This window comes from Schistocerca nitens, chromosome 10 (genome assembly GCF_023898315.1).
Source record: "Schistocerca nitens isolate TAMUIC-IGC-003100 chromosome 10, iqSchNite1.1, whole genome shotgun sequence".
Taxonomy (NCBI): domain Eukaryota; kingdom Metazoa; phylum Arthropoda; class Insecta; order Orthoptera; family Acrididae; genus Schistocerca; species Schistocerca nitens.
Genome location: NC_064623.1, coordinates 103,362,061 through 103,382,353, shown reverse-complemented (window position 1 = coordinate 103,382,353; position 20,293 = coordinate 103,362,061). Strand labels below are relative to the sequence as shown.

Sequence of the window (20,293 nt, the reverse complement as noted above, 5' to 3'; positions counted from 1 at the left end):
AAAGCACGTGGAAAGACGACGTCGATTTCGATCCCATAACGGCGTATACCACCTGGGGGATACTACATGTACTGTTAATGGTTTCAGTGTCGTTCGCCAACAAGTTGGATAATGGCATACGTACAAGAGCGCCATCTATGTCTACTCTTCAGTAAGGAACGCTCATAGCCAGAAGGCTCAGTGTTGTCCAAACGTGTGAAGGAACCAGGTAACGGAGACGCATTCGTACTTGCTACAGCCAACTGAGAGAGTATGAAATGTATGAAATTGTGCCCTTCCAAGTGGTGGGACGGTACTTTCGGAGAACTGGGACACAAGTTGGACGTGCAGCGTCAGGTGTGCAACGATGGTGGTATCAGTAGTCATGTGGACATTTCTCACACCTGTAGACCAGGTTCTACACGTTCACACAGGACAGATTCCCACCGCGATGGTCGTGTTGTAAGGGCAGCGGTGGCTTATCGTACAGCTGACATAACTCAGATATGAGGACCAGACGTGTCAACACGAACTGTTGCTAAATTTCCACTCGATGCCTTTACCCAGTCTTGGGTGAAAGCCGTACCGTGTGATAGTCGGACATTCCAGTGATCTGAAAAAAATGACAAAAAAAGGAACTATTTCATAAGATTTTGTAACACTTATGTGCATTCCCTTCACGTGTTTAAGCCAAGTAGTATGCATATTTATGCGATCGGGAATGTTCAGTAGCAGCCAGGCTACATGTACATTTAACAATTAAGCGTCAGCAAGGAGCATTAGTGAGGATATCATAGGAGGCAATGTTGTGCAACCTTAGTAGGGACACGATCCAACTATTCGGGAGTAGGATCTTACACTCTGAGACAGTGTTACGAGAAAAACACAATGTCCGCAAACGTGACGTCAGATCCGCCTAGCAACAGCAATCTGAATGCCCATTGGCTGAAGGTTTGGATATATAGGAAACGAGAGAAATGTCTTTATTGGCTGAGTTAGAAAGGTGGGGTGGGTCTCTCTTGTCCTTCGGGAAGACAGGGCGAGTCAGTCGCGAGGAGCCACCCAAAACGGACGGGCGAGTAACCGGGGCGGCTCTAAAAGAACGGCCGCGAGTGCATATTTCAGCTGTTAAACGAGCTAGAAAGTGAAGTTATTAGTTATCAGAACGCCACGTGTCGTGGGCAGTGTTTATCATTATGTAAAGGCAGAAAACAGTGTTCATGTGTGTAAAGGGTCGAATATAACGGCGTAGTCCAGAGCCGCTATATTGCAAATGTCGATTCTGTGACGTGTGTGACAAAGAAACTTCTGTATTAAAACAAGTATAGTACAAACTTTGTTGACAATGAACAACTGGCGTCCCTAAACACTCTAATTCAGCAGGATCACCACCTACATGGAACCTGGCGACTGGGCGCTACTACTGTGCTACGAGGGACTTACCGAAGCAGCAAGACACCAGGTTAGTGATACCGCGCAGAGAAGCACTTCCTTCTCGCTACAATGCCAATGAGGGTGTCGAAATTTTGTTACAAATGAGCACTGGGAGTAGGGGCACGCACACCTCTTCGACGTGCACGATTCTACTGGTGCCGTCAGAGGATCACTTGAAAGATTGAATGGCGCGCCGTGGTCTTCATCGGTGAAAGCAGATTCTGCCTGCACGCTAGTGATGATAGTTCGCAGTTACGACGTAGACATGGTGAATGCTGTCTCGTTGAGTGCATTCGTCCAAGACACGATGGCCCCACCTCAGACCTTATGCTCTGAGGTACGATAAGCTACAGCTCTCGTTCACCTTTGATGTTACTGGAGGAGACGCTAACCATCCCCCGGTACATGCAGAATACTCTCATTCCTTTGCCATTCAAACAGGATTGGTCGCTCACACACTGCCCCTGAAACTCAGCGTGCTCTACAAGACGTGCAGCAACTTCCCTGGTCAGTGAGATCTCCAGACTCGTCTTCAATCGAACACGTGTGGTATGTGATAGGACGAGGAGTGACTAATGAGATTCGTCAACCAACATGTCTTACAGAACTACGTAAACACTTAGAGCAGGTGCGAAATAACGTATCCCGGGACAGTATTCGCTATCGGTACGATCGAGTGGATACCGCAGACAACCCTTACATTGAAACCTCCTGGCAGTGCACACTCCGCTGCAGAGTGAAAATCTCATTCTGGGAACCCTTACATTGCCGCCCATCGAAGCTGCACCGCGTAACAATATGGGTATGACAGCATGGGTCGATACCTAGTGCTTCACAAACGCTTGTCCTACTTCTTTAAAGTCAGTACCGCCATTAGGCTGTTTGTTATTTTCAGTGTTACATTTGCACGATCATGATTTCGCTTTAAAGTGCCATTATCAAGTGTTTTAATGTTATACAGTGCCTAAGGTGGCATACTGTTGTATTTAAAATACAGTATTAGAAACATTCTCTAAGGGTCAATCTTAGGCACTGTATAACATCAAAACACTTGATAATGGGACTTTAAAGCCGAAATCATGTTCGTGTAAATGTAACAGTGCAAATAAAATACAGTCTAATGGCGGTACTGACTTTAAACAAATATATTATGACTGTGGCCCCACATTATGAAAAAATTATTAAATGCTTGTCCTACTGATCTGTAAATGTAATCATTTCATTTACTATACCTGTACTGCTGCAACAATAAATCTTGGACGAATAGGAAACTTCTAAAATGGTGTACCGTTTTTATTTTTATTTTTGTGTCTTGTTGCAACCCCTGTCCACAGTACGAGCAGCCCTTTGCGGCTCGCCATCTGACAAGTGTTCATGACGTCGCCTTTCCGGCTGACAACGGAACCTCCCCATCGCACCCCCCTCAGATTTAGTTAAAAGTTGGCACAGTGGATAGGCCTGGAAAGACTCAACACAGATCAATCGAGAAAACAGGAAGAAGTTGTGTGGAACTATGAAAAAAATAAGCAAAATATACAAACTGAATAGTCCATGCGTAAGATAGGCAACATCAAGGATAACGTGAACTCAGAAGCGCTGTGGTCCCGTGGTTAGCGTGAGCAGCTGCGGAACGAGAGGTCCTTGGTTCAAGTCTTCCCTCAAGTGAAAAGTTTAATTTTTTTATTTTCGGACAATTATTATCTGTCCGTCCGTCCGTCCGATGCGAGGTAACTGCGCCGTAGTATGGGGACGCTACACCTAAACAAACATCGAAACATACGACGTCAGTCGATTACAGCGCACGGAAGAGAGAGTATGCCTGCTAACGAGGCTCCCTGGATGGCAGTTGACTGTTCGCTACTTTGGACGAGAGTGCATTAAGTACGTGAGATGTATTCCGTGGGCAATATGAATCCAGAAAATATAGCTCGCGACTTCAATAACAATCGCACGGTTTTGCGGTGCGGTCGCAAAACACAGACACTAAACATATTACAGTGAACAGAGACGTCAATGAACGAACGGCCAGATCATAACTTTGCAAAAATAAAAAGTAAACTTTTCACTCGAGGGAAGAATTGAACCAAGGCCCTCTCGTGCCGCAGCTGCTCACGCTAACCAACAGGACCACGGCGCTCCTGAGGTCATACAATCCTTGATGTTGCCTATCTTGCGCATGGACTACTCGGTTTGTATATTTTGCTTATTTTTTTCATAGTTCCACACAACTTCTTCCTGTTTTCTCGATTGATCTGCGTTCAGTTTGTCAAGGCCTATCCACTGTGCCAACTTATAACTAAATCTGAGGGAGGTGCGATGGGGAGGTTCCCTTGTGAGATCTTTTTTAATATGTGACTTGTAAGTACTGCATCTTTTCGAGTCAGTACAAACATTAATTTTATTAATGTACTATATACCTAATGTTTTAGTACAGTTAGTCTAATTCTGAAGACGACGGTCATAGTAGCGTCGAAACCGGGTCAATTTTGGTTCAAATGGCTCTGAGCACTGTGGGACTTAACATCTGTGGTCATCAATCCCCTAGAACTTAGAACTACTTAAACCTAACTAACCTAAGGACATCACACACATCCATGCCCGAGGCAGGATTCGAACCTGCGACCGTAGCAGTCGCGCGGTTCCGGACTGCGCGCCTAGAACCGCTAGACCACCGTGGCCGGCGGTCAATTTTGACTTGATATTTGTGACCGAGGGCTTATTTGTTACAATATAATTTTTTTATTATTTTTTTCTGTCAGTGTATTTGAGCTGACAGGACAGTAAAATCCCAGACACCCGTCAAACCCACTTGAGCAGCAATATTAAGACATGTCAGAGTACTGTGTATTAAGTCTTTTTATATGATGTTCTGTGGTATGATATCTCCAAAAAACGTAAACACGCGGTTCCAGACTGAAGCGCCTAGAACCACTCGACCACAGCAGCCTGCGGAATTTTGTTCTTCAGCTATTGTTGTAGCTATTGTATGATGAACGGTGTTTAGCCTTTCATGTTTCTTCTTCTATTTTAAGTGCATATGCATATTTGTCTTAATGTTGTTGCACAGTTCTGCAGCAATGTCATCGTTATAGCGGCGGCCGACCGTCTGGTGTTTATCTGATAGCGCGCTTATTTTACTTTAAGCGCGTGTTTGTATGCCAACTTCGTATTTTTGTTCTATTCTGCTTTTTTGCAATTATATTTCTTTGCCACTTTTTGACCGTTGTCGGCTGTATAGTCCTTGTAACCCATCAAAGCTGTAATTAGCTTCGAAAGCCAGCGGTGAGGAATAGATTTGGCCAGTATTCAGCGGGTTGTGCCGCGTTCGCTGTCGGAAAAATACTTTACTGCTGTCCTTTAGACATTCGTATGGCACTACGCAATTATCTGGAACAACACACTGCACACCCGGAGCCTGTGCAGACAATTATGGAACACCGCTCCCGTAGTCGTAATTTACTGGACGTGTAGCGATTTTAACAGTTCGCTGCGCGAGAGTAACACGCGGAACAGGTGGGTCCTATTCCGACCTACTCCGCGCTTGTCCCCGTTCGCTGGTGCGCCTTTACAGCGCGCTCGTTATCACTGCATTGCTTTGTCTCGCCTTCTCGTCGCCTCACATATGCGGCGCGGGCATTGTGAATCGCCTGAGTGTTCCCGCACTACGGTAGACTAGGCCGCTGCGGCAGGCGGGCGGTCCAGAGAAGGCGCGGAGGAGTTAACGAGGAGCGGGCTGCTGTAGCGAGAGGGGCAGTCGCGGCTAATACGCCGTAACGAGCGCTTCCACTCCCTCCTTCCCTCCTCCTTTCCCTCCCTCGCCATTCCTCTCCCTCCCCCCCCCCCCCCACCGTCCCCCACCCAGCACGCTGGACAGTGGGCGCTGGGCAGGCTGCTTAAAGAGGCACTCGCGTCTGGATCCTCGATACTTTCCTTCCCAAATCCACTAGGATATCGTCCGTAGCGGAGGAGATGAATTTAAAATATACGCCCGTCAATGCGATCTCTGTCCCGCGACAAGAAAACATTCGGCAGGTTGTCCGATAAGCCGTCCTCACACCGGAAGCGGCAGCTAACGTTGTCGTGGGCACGGACAGGACATCCTATGTCACGACTGAGCGAGCTCGAGTTGCGCTATACAAAACTACGGCTCAGTAGAATTGGTACAGTCCGTAAATGGCGTAGTAAATAATAGTACTATCGGGAGTATTCAGAGGATTGGTCGGGAAAGAGGTACAAATGAATGAATGAGAGAGAAACTGGGAGCTGACGACATCTTTTTTTTTTTCTTTCTTTTGGGCATCACTAGATCCGCATATTGTTCGTTGTTAGAGCGGTGCGTATTTTGTGTCCTTGCGAAATTCAACATTTTTATGTAACCAAAGTAATTATTTTGATATACGTACAGTTTACATGCACAATCACAAAAAATCTGTATAATTATTGCAGTTATTCTGTACTCAGTATAATGTTCATCATGATCAAAGACAATAATTTCCGTGTGTTACTGATAAGGGGCGAACGTTGTTTGTGAATAACAGCCACATGTTCTATTTGATCTCGGCGATGTATTCAAGCTCAAAATGGCTCTGAGCACTACGGGACTTAACATCTGAGGTCGTCAGTCTCCTAGACTTAGAACTACGTAAACCTAACTAACCTAAGGATATCACACACACCCATGCCCGAGGCAGGATTCGAACCTGCGACTGAAGTAGCAACGCGGTTCCGGACTGAGGGGCCTAGAACCACTCGGTCACAGCGGCCGGCAGTATTCAAGCGATGTCTGAGACGTTGTTTTGCTTTTCTTTTTCTTTTTTTTACGCGTTTTGTAGGACAATGCGCTTTATAGCGCTGTATGATAAATCTGTACTATATAATTTATACTACAGTTTCCCTTTAAGGAAAGTGAGCAAGAAAGATATCCTCATTGTTATGGGAGACATAAATGCCAAGGTGGGAGATAACAATGACGGGTAGGAACAGATAATGGGGGGGGGGGGGGTACATGGCTTGGGTGAAATGATAATGAGGAAAGATTTAGTGACTTCTGTGCAAGCCATGACCTTGTAATATGAGGGACCTTGCTTTCTCATCGGAGATATCATGAGATGCGTATCCCCAGATCATACTACGGAAAATCAAATTGTCCACATCGCAGTATCCAAGAAGTTCAGGAGGGGCCTGGAAGATGTGCGGAATAGAAGAGGAGCAGACGCAAGTAGCGACCACCCATCTTGTTACTGCCAGTTTCCGAATGAAGATTGTGGTTTCCAGAAGGAAATTCGAGCCAAGCAATAGAAGATTAGACGTAGGTAAATTGAAAGATCCACAGATAGCTGAGGGGTCCCAGCTGGAGCTCAGGCGCTGGTACTGGAGATGACTGAGGATAAGAACATGGAGGAACTGTGGACAGAAGTTAAGAATACTTATGTGCAAATGAGTGAGAGACAACTTGGCTTTAAAAATCACGTGCCGAGAGATTGGATGTCCGGACATACCTGTAGGTCACCCATAGAAAGGAGGCCACGGGAAGAATAAACCAGAGGAGGACCAGGCAACGAAAAACATAGGCACAAGCTGATTATAGAGCAGCCGATAAGAAAGCGAAAAGGACTGTCAGAAGGGACCACGGAAGATGTATAGATGATCAGGCTGAGGGGGGATGGGAAAGAACTATAAGATATCACTAAGATACTTTCACAGAAAAGCTTCCAGAGGAACAGACTAGTAAGGAATAAGAAAGGGGAGATACTAACTACACATGAAGAACAATCACGTAGGGAAGGAACACTTTAACGAAGTTCTAAATAGAGACCTTGGCGATGAGGTAGGAGAACAAGAACAAACGGAATACAGCGATATTAGTCCTAGCATTGGTGTAAATGCACCCTCCAAAGTAGAAATTCGGATAGCGCTGAAGCAGATCAAGAAAGGGAAGGCACCAGGACCAGATAATATAACATACGTGATGTTGAAAACAGACTTCGACGCCACTGTCGAGTTATTGTACATCTAGATGCGTTCTCTAGATATGGAAAGAGAAGAAACTGCCAACAGATTGGAAACGAAGTACTATCGTGAAAATACAAAAAAAAAAAGAAGGAGATGTTAGTAACTGCAACAACTGGCGGGGCATTACCCTATCGTCAGTATCGAGTAAGGTACTTTCGAGAATCATTTAAGCCGCATTAAGGATTCTGCGGAAGCACAACTGAGGAGAGAGCAGGCGGGTTTTACAAAACAAGCTGTATGGACCTTATCAATGCTCTCAGAATTATTCTGGAACCAAGTGCGCAGTGGCAACACACCCTCTACCTTACCTTCATTGACTTTGAGAAGGCCTTCGACTCTCAATCGAAGAGTCATTTGGGATACACTTGCAAAACATGGCATTCCAACGAAGATTTTTAACATCATTATGGAAATGTATGAAGACTGAGTGCCAAGTACTACATAATGGAGAACTAACACAGCCTTTCCAATTTAATTCGGCAGTACGACAAGGGTGTATTCTTTCGCCAACACTATTTCTTTTGGTGTTCGACCATATGGTCAAGAGAGTGATTGGGGGACGGAAGAGAGGTGTGCAATGGGGGATGCGGGATGGATTCGAAGATCTAGATTTCGCAGACGACATCTGATTAATGGCACAATGATATCGAGACATCGAGGAGAAACTGGCCAGGTTACAGAGAGAGGCAGAAGTTGCAGACCACAAGACAAATGTTCGCAAAACCAAGGAAATGCGGATAAATTCGACCATCACGACTAGGCTGGCCGTTAATGGAGAGGACGTAGAACAGGTCCAATCTTCCCTCTATCTCGGAAGTATAGTCACGACTACAGGAGGAGCTGAGGAGGACGCCCGAGGTCGCATCCGCAAAGCAAATGGTGCGTTTGTACAACTGCACCCTGTTTAGAGAAATAGGAAACTCCGGCTTTTCAATAGCAAACTGAAGGCTGTTCTGTTGTATGATTGCGAAACTTGGAAGGTGATTAACTACATCAGAAACCAGCTCCAAGTTTTTATGAACTGCTGTCTACAGCGTATTTTAAATGTCAGATGGCCAGATATAATGACAAATGAAGATATAGAAATATAGAAATCAAAGAAAGAAAATGGAGCTGGATTGAGCATATATTCAGGAAACCTGATGGAGCTGTTGAAAGGGGGGGCGTTGGCTTGGAACCCTCAAGGAATTAGAAAACTTGGACTTCCCAAACAAACCTGGAAAAAGACGATCGAGAGAGATGCTGCAGAGGGTGGGAAATCCTGGAGTGAAGTAAAGAGACTTGCTAGAAATGGTACCAGGTAGAGTAATTTCGTCACGGCCTTACGTACCAGATGGAACGACAGGAACTAAGTCAGTCTTTCCCTATGTTCCTCGTTACAAATCAATAATTTTCGAATTAAACCTGAATTAAACATTGACAGTTTCCTTTTTGATATGAATGCAGTTTATTTTTAAGTAACAGGCGGGAGGATAACTATGTAGAAACGGGCAGTTCGGGCAATAAGTGGTGTATGTTCGTGAACCTCTTGCCGACCCCTGTTTTCTAGTAATGATACTCTTACATTGGCCTCTCAGTATATATATATATATATTCTTTAGTGTCGTTTCTTGTTTATTTCATGTACTGACACGTTCCACGGCCTTGGAGACTTGCTCCTCAATTTGGTCCTAAGGAACTAGATGTTTAAATAAAAAAGAAAACAGAATGAAAAAAAAAGTGTCCCTTAAGTTACACAGCCCTTTATATATCGTCACTCAATTTCTAAATGGTTCAACACGTTCGGTTCCTATTGGAATCTATTAATACACTGATCGCATTGCAAACAGAGAGATTGCAATGAGATAACGCCTTATAGTTATGCAACACAGCTAACGTACAGGTAACGCTGTTAACAGCTTAACTGACCAGGGGCCCTAGGAAATGTACCGCAGCCTACGCTTACTTACGATAGACTACAGTAGTTTTTCAACTCTAGGACCAGCTGTTTAACGCGATTTGTGTTCTCAGTGCTCTCCAGTGCCTGATGTCGGCTTTATTTGATTCTCAGACCACGCAGTTTCTGTACGAAAACGGACACATGTAAAAGAAGTTGTGTTAATTCTGTTAGCGATTTTCGAAGAAGAGCAGAGAAAATCGCGAAGAAAATTGTGGACTATAAGGTGGCTTGAACAGCTCATTGCTGGTAGAAGAACACTACACAATGTTGTACAGCGATGTGAGATACATACTCACATCAATAAAACTTTTCCATTACCTCGGTTCCGGAACGTGTACAGAAAATTGGAATAGGGCTCAACATAAACATCATTTCCGCCATTTTTACTGCTCATGAAAACCACGAATTGCATGTTGTACTACCATACAGCGAAACCATCAGAGGTGGTGGTCCTGATTGCTGTACACACCGGTTCCTCTAATATACAGTAGCACGTCTCCTTGCATTGATGCTTGCCTGTATCAATCTGACATACTATCCACACGTTCATGAAGGCACTGTTGGTCCAGATTGTCCCACTCCTCAACGGTGATTCGGCGTTGACCCCTCAGAGGGGTTGGTGGGTCACGTCGTCCATAAACAGCCCTTTTCAGTCTATCCCAGGCATGTTCGACAGGGTTCATGTCTGGAGAACATGCTGGCTACTCTAGTCGAGTGATGTCGTTATCTTGAAGGAAGTCATTCACAAGATGTACACGATGGGGGCGCTAATTGTCGTCCATGAAGACGAATGCCTCGACAACATGCTGCCGCTATGGTTGCACTATCGGTCGTAGGATGTCATTCACGTATCGTACAGCCATTACTGCGCCTTCCACATAATGGCAGCCCAAAATAACAGGGAACCTCCACCTTGCTGCATTCGCTGGACAGTGTGTGTAAGGCGTTCAGCCTGACCGGGTTGCCTCCAGACACGTCTCCGATGATTGTCTTGTTGAAGGCGTATGGAACACACATCGGTGAAGAGAATGTGATGCCAACCTTGAGCGGTCCATTCGGCATGTTGTTGGGCCCATCTGTACCGTGCTGCATGGTGTCGTGGTTGCGAAGATGGACTTCGCCATGGACGTCGAGAGTGAATTTGCACACTGTGCAGCCTATTGCGCACAGTTTGAGTTCTAAGACGACGTCCTGTGGGTGCACGGAAAGCATTATCCAACATTGTGGCGATACTGTCAGGGTTCCCTCGAGCCATAATCCATAGGTAGCGGTCATCCACTGCAGTAGTAGCCCTTGGGTGGCCTGAGCGAGGCATACCATCGACAGTTCCGATCTCTCTGTATCTCCTCCATGTCCGAACACCATCGCTTTGTTTCTCTCGGAGACGCCTGGAAACTTCCCTTGTTGAGAGCTCTTCCTGGCACAAAGTAAGAATGGGGACGAGATCGAACCACGGTATTGACGATCTAGGCATGCTTCAACTACAGACACCACGAGCTGTGTACCTCCTTCGTGGTGGAATGACTGGAACTAATCGGCTGTTAGACCCCCTCCGACTAATAGGCGCTGCTCATGCATGGTTGTTTACATCTTTGGGCGGGTTTAGTAACATCTCTGAACAGTCAAACGGATTGTGTCTGTGATAGAATATTCACAGTCAACGTCTATCCTCAGAAGTTCTAAGAACCGTGGTGATACCAAAATTTTCTGATGAGTGAATTTCGAACGAGTTTAATAACTGTTGAATGTGTATTTAAATGTATGCACGTTCTCAGTAGGAAACGACAAACATAACACTAGAGCGCAGCTTTTAAATTAAATATTGACTTCCTGTGTGCCCTGCGTGTGGGCCGAACGTTCGCGAAGTGTGGCGAACAAGCCGGCTAGTGTGACGTCACAGGTTCTTTGCGGAACCCTTATATCTCACTGGCCCCCGTGCAACGAACTTGTGACGTCGCACTAGTCGGCTTGTTCGCAACACTTCGCGAACGTTCAGGCCAGGTGCAGGGCCCGCTGGTAATTAGTATTTAATTGAAAAACTGCCCTCTAGAGGTCTTAAGTTTGTCGTGTGCTTTCGAGAACGTGCATGGAGTTAAACACGCAGTCAACAGTTATTACCCGCGCGGCTTCCACCTTCCACCGTCGAAGTTCAAGTCCTCCCTTGCGCATTGGTGTGTGTGTTATCCTTGGCGTAACTTACTTTAAGTTAGATTAAGTACTGTGTAAGCCTAGGGACCGATGACCTCAGCAGTTTGTTCCCATAGGACCTTCCACAAATTTCAATTTCAACAATTATTAATCTCGATGAAATAGTTTCTCCCTCCCCGCAGAAGACAGTTGACATTCGTAAGACCCACAATGTCACGTGCTGTGACGTTCGCACCACGTCCTGTCTTTCTCGTGGGTCTAGAATTCCACGCTATGACGTCACCAGCTCCTCGCCCAAGTGCGTTTTCGCGTCGCGAGAGAGGACGGCTTAAGAGTTGCCGCTAATCTCCTGAAACAGCTTCTTGTTAAAGTATATAGGTTTCTGCAGCCACACACGTAAGTGTAGCATTGGTGCATACTGTAAAATAACTGTGACTCGAAGCATATGCTCGACTACTGACTTTGCTGAGGAAGGCTAGTATCTCTGTTACCGAAACACCGGTTTCAGAGATACAAAATGGTTCAAATGGCTCTAAGTACTATGGGATCTTAACATCTGAGGTAATCAGTCCCCTAGACTTAGAACCACTTAAACCTAACTAAGGACATTACACACAGCCATGCCCGTGGCAGGATTCGAACCTGCGGCCGTAGCAGCAGCGCGGTTCCAGATTGAAGCACCTAGAACCACTCGGCCACAGCGGCCGACTTCAGAGATACACGTCTAACCATAACCAATCTTATATGCGCTTTTCCTTTAATCATATGTCAGTTTCGTAGACACACTCTTGACAGAATTTTGCCTTACTACTGCAAACATAATCTCTACCATTGGTACTAGCGGTGTAGTGTTAGTCATGGTGGTATTTTTGTAGTTACTACAGTGTCGATATATGAGAGTAGTTGAGAAGGTTGTTTGACTGGCTAGTGCCCATCATGTTATTCAAACTTTCCATGGAGACGACAGTAAAAGAAGCCGAAGTGACATTTGGAAAGAGATTTCAAGTTGAATGAGAAGTAATAAAAACCTGAAGGTTTTCCCTTGACGTTGTGTAGTCTGGAAGACGAATCCTCAGTACTGATAGCTGTATAGCGTCGTTTCGTTGCCTAGAGACCGCAGTAAGCTGACCAATAACGGACGGCGCTTGAGCCGGAGACATAAGCCATGTTGCCGTGCTGCAAAATAAAATGCCGCGTGCGTTAAACGTAACAGTGAGTTCCCTTGTTTATAACCAGTGCTACATTTTCACTTCGTCTATTTAGAAGTGTAGTATTTAGTGTATTTTGTTTCTGGCGTTTCCCGTCTCTAGTGTTTATTCACTTCTGTTTCGCTTTAAACCGCGTCCAGTGTGAATTGTGGTACAAGAGCCGCCCCTGAAATGAAACAGAGAAAGAAAACCGGCTTCACAGCCAAGCTCGCGAATTTCTGTACTCGGTGAGAGAGTGCTTTTAGACACAAAACGGACAACGTGAGACCTTATTTTCTGTTAGCCACTTTTTTATTATGGATTTGGTGGGTTACAAGGACTATACAGCCAACAACGGTCATAAAAAGGCAATGAAAGGTAATTGTAAAAAATAGAATAGAGCAAAATTACGAAGTTGGCATGCAAACACGCTATCAGATAAACACCGGACGGTCGGCGGCAGCTATAACAATGATACTGGAGCAGAACTATGCAGCAACATTAAGAGAAATATGCATATGCACTTAAAATAGAAGAAGAAACATGAAAGGGTAAACACCGTGCGTCATACAATAACTAGAATAGCTGAAGAACAAAATTACAAATAACATCATATAAAAAATAATGACAAAAATAATACAACCAGCGTTATGTACAATAGTGCCAATAGAACAGTGACATAAAATGCACAGGAGAGCAATAATGGTAATGTAGAAACAGAGTGCTGTACACAAATTAAAACATAAAATTATGCACCTGATTGGTTCAAAATGGTTCAAATGGCTCTGAGCACTATGGGACTTGACATCTATGATCATCAGTCCCATATAACTTAGAACTACTTAAACCTAACTAACCTAAGGACATCACGCAACACCCAGTCATCACGTATGCACCTGATTACGAACAGGGCTAACGCCATGTGAAAATCGGGACCTCAGCAATTCATGAAGTGAATTTTGATGTCAGTAGGTTGGTGAGCAAGCTATATTTATCAATATAGTGGAATAAAACAGGAACACTGGCTGGGAGGGAGTAATCTGTAGCAACCAATTTCTTATACAAAACTGATTTTGCAGTCATGTACTTTGAACATGCCAATATGATGCTTGAGATCCGCTTCTGCGGTTCAGTTGCTATCAAAGTGTCCAGACGTGATAATCTTTGACAGATATAGGAGCATGGAATAACACCCGTGTCCCAGCCCCATGCGAATTAATAGAAGCCACATGCCGTCTACGGAGCTGCACCGAGGCGAACCATGGTCGAGAAGAGACATTCGGTTGTATGGCCGCAGGTGGCCGACATTAGCATGCCGAGAGACGTGCCATTCACAATTCCAAGTGTGGTATCGTCGATATGAGATCTATATCAGGAGTCGACGTTGGGCACAACTGTCTTTGTGTATACTCTCTTGGCACGACGATCAACAGTTTCATTGTGGAGAACACCATGGGATGTGTTTAACCAAGAGTTACTCACTTCTGCCGCAGCTTTGCAAGTAAGCAAAAACACTATTTCTAACAATATGGAAAGGACAATACAATGTCGATTGTGATGTAACACCTGGAGGAATGATGCCGAAGAAGAAACAAGAGAGCTTTGGATGGTTTTCAGAAAGAAGCTGTTCATCGATCTGTGTGTAGATAGATGGAACTTTGGTAAATGTCACTGATGACTCGGGCATACAAAAGAAAGCAATTTGAAATCAGATACTGATAGCAGTGTGGGTGTTTCTTGATTACCGTACCTGCAATACACTCTGTGTAAGAGAAGAGCATGCTGTCAACAGATCATCTCATTGTGAGTACGTTATAACCGTTAATACAGTTATAATTTATTCTTTCGCTCGTCAAAGACAATAATGCAGATGAAACTTCCTGGCAGATTAAAACTGTGTGCCCGACCGAGACTCGAACTCCGGACCTTTGCCTTTCGCGGGCAAGTTCTCTACCAACTGAGCTACCGAAGCACGACTCACGCCCGGTACTCACAGCTTTACTTCTGCCAGTATCTCGTCTCCCACCTTCCAAACTTTACAGAAGCTCTCCTGCGAACCTTGCAGAACTAGCACTCCTGAAAGAAAGGATATTGCGGAGACATGGCTTAGCCACAGCCTGGGGGATGTTTCCAGAATGAGATTTTCACTCTGCAGCGGAGTGTGCGCTGATATGAAACTTCCTGGCAGATTAAAACTGTGTGCCCGAGCGAGGGCAGAAGTAAAGCTGTGAGTACCGGGCGTGAGTCGTGCTTCGGTAGCTCAGTTGGTAGAGGACTTGCCCGCGAAAGGAAAAGGTCCCGAGTTCGAGTCTCGGTCGGGCACACAGTTTTAATCTGCCAGGAAGTTTCATATCAGCGCACGCTCCGCTGCAGAGTGAAAATCTCATTCTGGAAACACCCCCCAGGCTGTGGCTAAGCCATGTCTCCGCAATATCCTTTCTTTCAGGAGTGCTAGTTCTGCAAGGTTCGCAGGAGAGCTTCTGTAAAGTTTGGAAGGTGGGAGACGAGATACTGGCAGAAGTAAAGCTGTGAGTACCGGGCGTGAGTCGTGCTTCGGTAGCTCAGTTGGTAGAGCACTTGCCCGCGAAAGGCAAAGGACCCGAGTTCGAGTCTCGGTCGGGCAGACAGTTTTAATCTGCCAGGAAGTTTCATGTCAGCGCACACTCCGCTGCAGAGTGAAAATCTCATTCTGGAATAATGCAGATATTTAACAAAGAAAAGAAAAACTGCGGATCTTCGATAATATTATGAAAATAGTTTATATTACTGATGTGAAGTACAACACATAACTTTTAGATATTTTAGCATAGTAGATATTTAGTGGCAAAGGCATTGCCGTCAGATCTCCAAAGTTAAGCGCTGTCGGGCTGGGCTAGCACTTGGATGGGTCACCGTCGGGGTCTGCCTAGTGCTGTTGGCAAGTGGAGTTCTCTCAGCCCTTGTGAGGCCCGTTGAGGAGCTACTTGACTGAGAAGTAGCGGCACCGGTCACGAAAACTGACAACGGCCGGGAGAGTGGTGTGCTGTCAACATGAACCTCCATATCCGCATCCAGTAACGCCTATCGTCTGAGGTTGACACGGCGGCCGGTCGGAACCGTTGGACCTTCAAGGTCTAATCAGACGGTGTTTTTTCGTTCTGTTTTAGTTACTTAGTAGCTCTTCTTAATTTTTCGGATTTACATCTTAGAAATACTGTAAATAAATTTAGGCTTACAGAAAACACAGGCGTGTTGTCGCATATTTTTTTTCTTTTTTTAGTGTTATTACTCCGCTAGGGTACGTGAATCTTAGTTATCGGAGTGCAATACACCACATCCGGCAACACTGCCAGCTGACCACGTGGACTGTCAATACCAATCATTCATCTCTCGGACTTACGATCAGTGCTAATTCCTTGAAGGATTAGTTGAATGGAATAGATAGTCTCTTGAGAAGAGGGTTACAAGATGAACATTAGCAAATGCTAAATGATTGCAATGGACTGTGGTCTAGTTGAATCCAGCTGCGTTGAGGGACTTACATTACGAAGTGAGACACAAAAAGTAGTGGATGACTTGTGCTATATTGGTAGTAAAATAACTGATGCGGGCCCTAGTAGAGATAACAGAAAATGCAGACCGATAATGGTAAGAATAGTAATGAGAAATATTTAAATCCTTATTATGAAATTAATTGTTAGGAAGTCGTTTCCTGGAAGTGTGTGGAGTGTAGGCGCTGTATGGAACTTAATAGACGACCACAGAGAGTAAAGACAAGAGGTGAATAGGATATTTTGAAATATGATGCTAGAGAAAATTGCTGAAGATTATACGGCTATACAGCGTAACTAACTATGAAGCACACAATAGAATTGTGCGAAAAAGAAACTTATGACACAGAGTCACTAAAAGAAGGGATCGGTTGATGGGACATATTCTGAGTCTCTCTCTCTCTCTCTCTATTCGTTTAGTCGGTTCCGACTCTTCGTGACCCCATGAACCAAATCACGCCACTTTTTACTGTCTTGCACTTTCTCCCGTAGACCTTCCAGGTTGGAACACATTGCTTCTGTGATGCCATCGATCCAGCTCATCCTCTGACGTCCTCTTCTTCTAGTTCCTTCAATCTTCCCCAGCATTAATGTTTTTTCCAGCGAGGAATGCCTTCGCATTGTGTGTCCAAAGTAGGTCAGCTTGTGTTTTAACATTAGACCTTCCAGGGAAAAATCTGGTTTAATTTGCTCCAATATTGATCTGTTGGTTCTCTTTGCAGTCCATGGAACTCTAAGAAGTTTCCTCCAACACCACAATTCGAAGGAGTCAATTCTTCGCCGTTCAGCCTTTCTAATGGTCCAGGTCTCACATCCATACATCACAACTGGAAAGACCATAGCCCTCACAATACGGATCTTTGTTGCTAGTGTTATATCTCTGGACCTTATAACCTTGTCAAGGTTTGACATCGCCTGTCTACCGAGCAACAGGCGTCTCCGGATTTCATGGCTGCAGTCGCCGTCAGCAGAGATCTGGGAACCGAGATAACTGAATGTGGTCACTACCTCCATGGTTTCTCCTGCTGTATCCCACGAATTGGTAGGTGTAGTTGCCATAATTTTCGTTTTCTTCACACTCAGCATAAGACCGGCCTTTTAACTTTCGTCTTTCACCTTCAGTAAGAGTGTTCTCAATTCTTCTTCACTTTCTGCCAACAGGACCGTATCATCCGCGTACCTGAGGTTGTTTACATTTATTCCAGCTATTTTAATTCCTGTTTCGCCTTCATCTAGCCTCGCATTCCTCATAACATATTCTGCATACAGATTGAATAAGTACGGTGACAGTATGCAGCCTTGCCGGACCCCTTTCTGAATCTTTATCCATTTCGTTGTTCCATACATAGTTCTCACCGTGGCTTCTTGGTCAAGGTATAAATTCCGTATCAGATGAATGAGGTGATCTGGTACACCCATGTTTTTCAGTACGTTCCATAATTTGTTGTGATCGACGCAGTCAAGGCTTTGGCGTAGTCAATAAAACAGAGGTACACATCTTTCTGGAATTCTCTCGCTTTTTCCATAATCCACCGAATGTCAGCAATTTGATCTCTAGTTCCTCTTCCTTTCCTAAATCCAGCTTGTTCTTCTGGCAGCTCTCGATCTAGATATTGGCGAAGTCTATTTTGTAAGATTTTCAACATAACTTTGCTAGCATGTGAAATAAGTGCGATTGTTCGGTAATCTGAGCATTCTTTAGAACTTTTCTTCTTTGGAATGTGGATGAATACTGATCTTTTCCATTATTCTGGCCACTGCTGCCTGATCCATATTTTTTGACATATTGAGTGCAGCACTTTTACTGCATCCTTTCCAGTGACTTTAAACAATTCTGCTGGTATTTCATCATGTCCACTAGTTTTGTTATCAGCCATATTTTCAAGGGCCCACTGGATTTCGCTCTCCAAAATATCTGGCTCTAGTTCTAAATAAACGTTAACATCAGCAGTAGGAGCCCTGTCATGATGCAGTTCTTTCTTGTATAGGTCTTCTACATATTCTGCCCATCTTTCCTTAACATCCTCTGCTTCACTCAGATCTTTCCCGTTTCTATCTTTTATCATTTCAATTTTTGCCTGGAATTTGCCTTTAATTTCTCTAATTTCCTTATAAAGATCTCTTGTCTTCCCCATTACGTTACTATCTTCAACTTCTTTGCACTGTTCATTAAAGAATATATTTTTATCTCTTCTAACTAATTTCTGAAAATCTTTATTTAATTCAAACATAGCTGATCTATCTCCCTTGATTTTTGATTTCCTTCGATCTTCTGCAACTTGCAGTGCCTCAACTGATAGCCATCTAGCCTTCTTAGTGTTCCTTTTCTTGGGAACTTCTGAGTACAGTTGCGCTATACCGAAACTACGGTTCGGTAGTTTTGGTACACTACATAAATGACTTAGTAGGATTAGCGTTACTCTTGGTACCACACATATTTAGAATCGCACATAGTTCAGTGTATCCTTGTTGTTGTTGTGGTCTTCAGTCCCGAGACTGGTTGTTGCAGCTCTCCATGCTACTCTATCCTGTGCAAGCTTCTTCATCTCCCAGTACCTACTGCAACCTACTTCCTTCTGAATCTGCTTAGTGTATTCATCTCTTGGTCTCCCCCTACGATTTTTACCCTCCACGCTGCCCTCCAATACTAAATTGGTGATCCCTTGATGCCTCAGAACATCCCTTCTTCTGGTCAATTTGCGCCACAAACTTCTCTTCTCCCCAATCCTATTCAGTACTTCCTCATTAGTTATGTGATCTACCCATCTAATCTTCAGCATTCTTCTGTAGCACCACATTTCGAAAGCTTCTATTCTCTTCTTGTCCAAACTATTAACCGTCCATGTTTCACTTCCATATGTGTATCCTTATAACATATAAATTGCACTTTATAAGTAATAATTTTCTGATCATTTAACTTCTACGATTTTATGTAACGAAAGCAACGGCTTTTGATGCAAGTATATTTTTGGGCAAAAACATAAAAAGTCTGAATTATTACTGTTGTTCTTTCTACTCAATAGAACGTTATTTATCATGATAAAAGACAAGGGTTTCTTTTTATTACTGTTAAGAGCGAAAGTTATTTATGACCACCAGAAACAGGTTTTATATAAGCTCGACGAACTATTGAAGTGACTTTTGGTGTATTTTTGATTTGCACCTTTTTTAAAAATTTTACCCTTTTATGAGTAAATTACTTTTCTAACTCTGTATAATAAATCTCTATATTTTTTTACGCAGTCCCCACAGAAAATGGTAAAATTACAATAAAACAATATATATATATATATATATATATATATATATATATATATATATATTGCTTTTACTACAAAGTCCTTCTGTTTCGTGTTACAAATCAAAAATGTTCGAAAAAAACGTGAACCAAATACTGGTACTTTAAATTCTGCTACAAATACAGTTTATTTTTAAGTAACAGACAGGAGGATAATTATGTAGGACAAAAGCCGGCCACGGTGGCCGAGCGGTTCTAGGCGCTCCAGTCCGGAGCCGCGTTGCTGCTACGGTCGCAGGTTCGAATCCTGCCTCGGACTTGGATGTGTGTGACGTCCTTAGGTTAGTTAGGTTTAAGTAGTTCTAAGTTCTAGGGGACTGATGACCACAGCAGTTGAGTCCCACAGTGCTCAGAGCCATTTGAACCATTTTTTAGGACAAAAATGTTCCTTTGGTTACGCGACCAATTACATATACTCACTCAGTTTGTAGACAGTTCACCGCTTCCGGTTTCTAGAGAAATCTAGTGAGACACTGATCGCGCACGCAAATAAAGCGATCGAAATGAGGTACGGCACGATAGGCATGCAACATATCTAAAATGCAGGTAACGCGGTCTAGAATCCTGACAGACCAAAGCTACTTGGAAAACTAGCGATATCAACACTTACTATTGATGGTCTATGCTTTACCAATCTAAATCTGAGGCATGAACAAAAAGTCATTACTTATTTATCTACACTCCTGGAAATTGAAAAAAGAACACATTGACACCGGTGTGTCAGACCCACCATACTTGCTCCGGACACTGCGAGAGGGCTGTACAA

At 44.0% G+C, this 20,293-nt stretch overlaps 2 protein-coding genes and 1 non-coding gene across 4 annotated transcripts in view; 2 read left to right on the top strand and 1 right to left on the bottom strand.

Annotated features, from left to right (window-relative positions):
- The window catches only part of LOC126210221 (connectin-like), an 802,365-nt gene that overhangs the window by 578,752 nt on the left and 203,320 nt on the right, over positions 1–20,293 (top strand). The window lies entirely within an intron of this gene.
- LOC126209913 (uncharacterized) lies at positions 539–18,364 on the bottom strand. Its single transcript, XM_049939033.1, has 2 exons — positions 18,035–18,364; positions 539–592 (listed from the first exon to the last, which is right to left on the bottom strand). Exons 1-2 carry the CDS (start codon positions 18,362–18,364, stop codon positions 539–541), a joined length of 384 nt encoding a protein of 127 aa, XP_049794990.1.
- Trnas-cga (transfer RNA serine (anticodon CGA)) lies at positions 15,249–15,323 on the top strand. Its single transcript has one exon. It is a non-coding gene; the product is annotated as a tRNA-Ser (tRNA).